Source organism: Apium graveolens, chromosome 10 (genome assembly GCF_009905375.1).
Source record: "Apium graveolens cultivar Ventura chromosome 10, ASM990537v1, whole genome shotgun sequence".
NCBI classification, from domain to species: domain Eukaryota; kingdom Viridiplantae; phylum Streptophyta; class Magnoliopsida; order Apiales; family Apiaceae; genus Apium; species Apium graveolens.
In genome coordinates, this window is record NC_133656.1 from 190,245,744 (window position 1) to 190,247,769 (window position 2,026).

The following is a 2,026-nucleotide window of genomic DNA, read 5'->3' on the forward strand; positions in this document are numbered from 1 at the left end:
TTAGCAAATCTATTCATTTTATGTGAGACCAAGTTGCCAAGGGTAATTTTTTTATTCTATTTTCGGTTGACTAATATAAATTTTTAGAATTATATGTTTATATAGGCCTTAATGTGAAGAATAATAATATCTTTTATGTATAATGGTAAATATAATGTATGCGGATTTATGCATAAATATCTAGATTTTGAACCTCCTATTTATTTATTTTTTTAAATAATTGCTAATATTACTTAAAGAAAGTTTGATGATAAAAATAAAAAAGCAAATATTTTTTTTTGAAAAACTCATAACCAATTAATGTGTGTGAATAATAAAGCCACCATATACATGAAAGGGATTGATGAAAGAGATTGAGCTGATTATGTACAAAGAAGAAGTGCAAAGCAAAAGAAACATGTTCAACAGTAAACCAACTTTTCAGTAAAAAAATTCTGACACCCTGATTCTTGAAAACCTTAAACTTTCATCTAAAACTTACTACATAGTTGCAAGGAAACATTAGATTTCTAGTAAATAAAAAAAACAAGCTCAAATTAGTCCATTTTTGCAGAGTATTAAAAGATTTAGTCTATTACAGGGGTAAAGTTTATTGCTAGGAATCTAAGGCTTGATGATTCCCTCTGCATCAGCCTTGATAACTGGAGACAACTTCCTCTTCCGCTGGTTGCTACTTTCAGGAACACTGCTAGATGAAGAAGTCATCATTTCGGGAGTAGCCTGACAGTAAAAAATATTGGGAGTCGACTTAATTGCTTAGTATAACGATTTCAGAAAGAAGGCAAACACATATATCATAGAAATCACTTACTTGTTCTAGCATTTTATTTTCATAAGCAGTCTCCAGGTCTTGCACAGGGGTGAAAATAGATGATACCCCATAATCCTGCAGCCCATCAACCAAATTGTACTTGTTCAACTTCAGTTTAAACACATATTCCCTACCCAAAAGTTCTTGCAGCTCTCGAGGCACAGTATCATCGCCTGGTGGTATTTTGTTAATAATTTTATTGGCTGAGGTGTCTAGCAAGTGCTCAGAAATAGAATTGAGTAAAACAACAGTTGTAGTTCCGGTGCCATCCTCAACCTGAACATCAATGCAAAACCTAGAAGGAAATGGAGATTTGTAATCACTAAAAGAACATGCTAGATGCAGGCACGGGAGTGAGTAAAAGTTCATATATTTTCTTACATTGCCAGCGGCTGGTCAACCGACTTCCTGCAACTGTTGCAGATAAAAACCCCATCCTGATGAGTGGCCTTCTTCACACATGCCTTGCACGACACATAATACCATTTGAAGCGATTGTTGATGGCAATCATTGTAGCCTTCAATGTGATAACATCAACCTGTCATAATGTCGGGTGAAAAAAGTTAAGAGGCGGATTATGGAGCAATGGTATGCGGCCTAGATCTTTCAAGTACGTAGTTGGGAATAACATATAGCTTCAGCTCTCCGGCGCAGGTAGCCCTCACCAGGGTCTCCACGTTCATGCGGTTAACGAACATGGCTTCCTCGGGAGGCAGCCTGGCAGAAGTAGGGGCCTCAATAGCGACGACCTTTGGAGGTAAAGCAGATAACCTCTCTCTTATTGAAGAGACATGATCAACAGCGGGGTTTACATAAATCTTGGTAGCACTAGTGGAAGCAAAAGTCAGAGCACCTGCATAAAATTATTGGGTGTAGTGGTTAGCGGACAACCACACGAAATCTCTAGCAAACAAAAAAGAATCATTTTCTCCCACAACTAAACTATGCATTTTCACAAGTTAGGAACATATGACTAATATTGATAAGTCTTCACTGTAACAGAGGACACAACAATAACATAGGGTGCATCATCTCCAATGTATAGTGTGGGATCAAACATCTCTTTCGGCTTGCCCCAAAGTGTGACGGTGCTAGTGACAGAGCTAACACAGAAGTAAGGAAGAAATATATGTTAGTATAAATAATTCCTAGATTGTTAAAATTTGGAACGTCAATCGCTACTTACTAATCAGTGAAAATTCGGATATTTCTTT

General features: G+C 36.8%; 1 protein-coding gene across 1 annotated transcript; it reads right to left on the reverse strand.

Moving 5' to 3' along the window:
* Positions 1 to 585: 585 nt before the first annotated feature.
* Positions 586 to 1,495, reverse strand: LOC141691494 (uncharacterized). Its single transcript, XM_074496231.1, has 4 exons — positions 1,427 to 1,495; positions 1,193 to 1,350; positions 812 to 1,106; positions 586 to 720 (listed from the first exon to the last, which is right to left on the reverse strand). Exons 1-4 carry the CDS (start codon positions 1,493 to 1,495, stop codon positions 604 to 606), a joined length of 639 nt encoding a protein of 212 aa, XP_074352332.1. The 3' UTR covers positions 586 to 603.
* Positions 1,496 to 2,026: the final 531 nt, after the last annotated feature.

Bases quoted from the DNA above. Each gene is read 5' to 3' on its own strand.
- LOC141691494 (XM_074496231.1), bottom strand. From the start codon at position 1,495: ATGAACGTGGAGACCCTGGTGAGGGCTACCTGCGCCGGAGAGCTGAAG. The intron at 1,107-1,192 runs GTAAGAAAATAT...ATTTCCTTCTAG, and splicing joins GTTGACCAGCCGCTGGCAAT to GTTTTGCATTGATGTTCAGG. The intron at 721-811 runs GTAAGTGATTTC...TTTTACTGTCAG, and splicing joins AAAATAAAATGCTAGAACAA to GCTACTCCCGAAATGATGAC.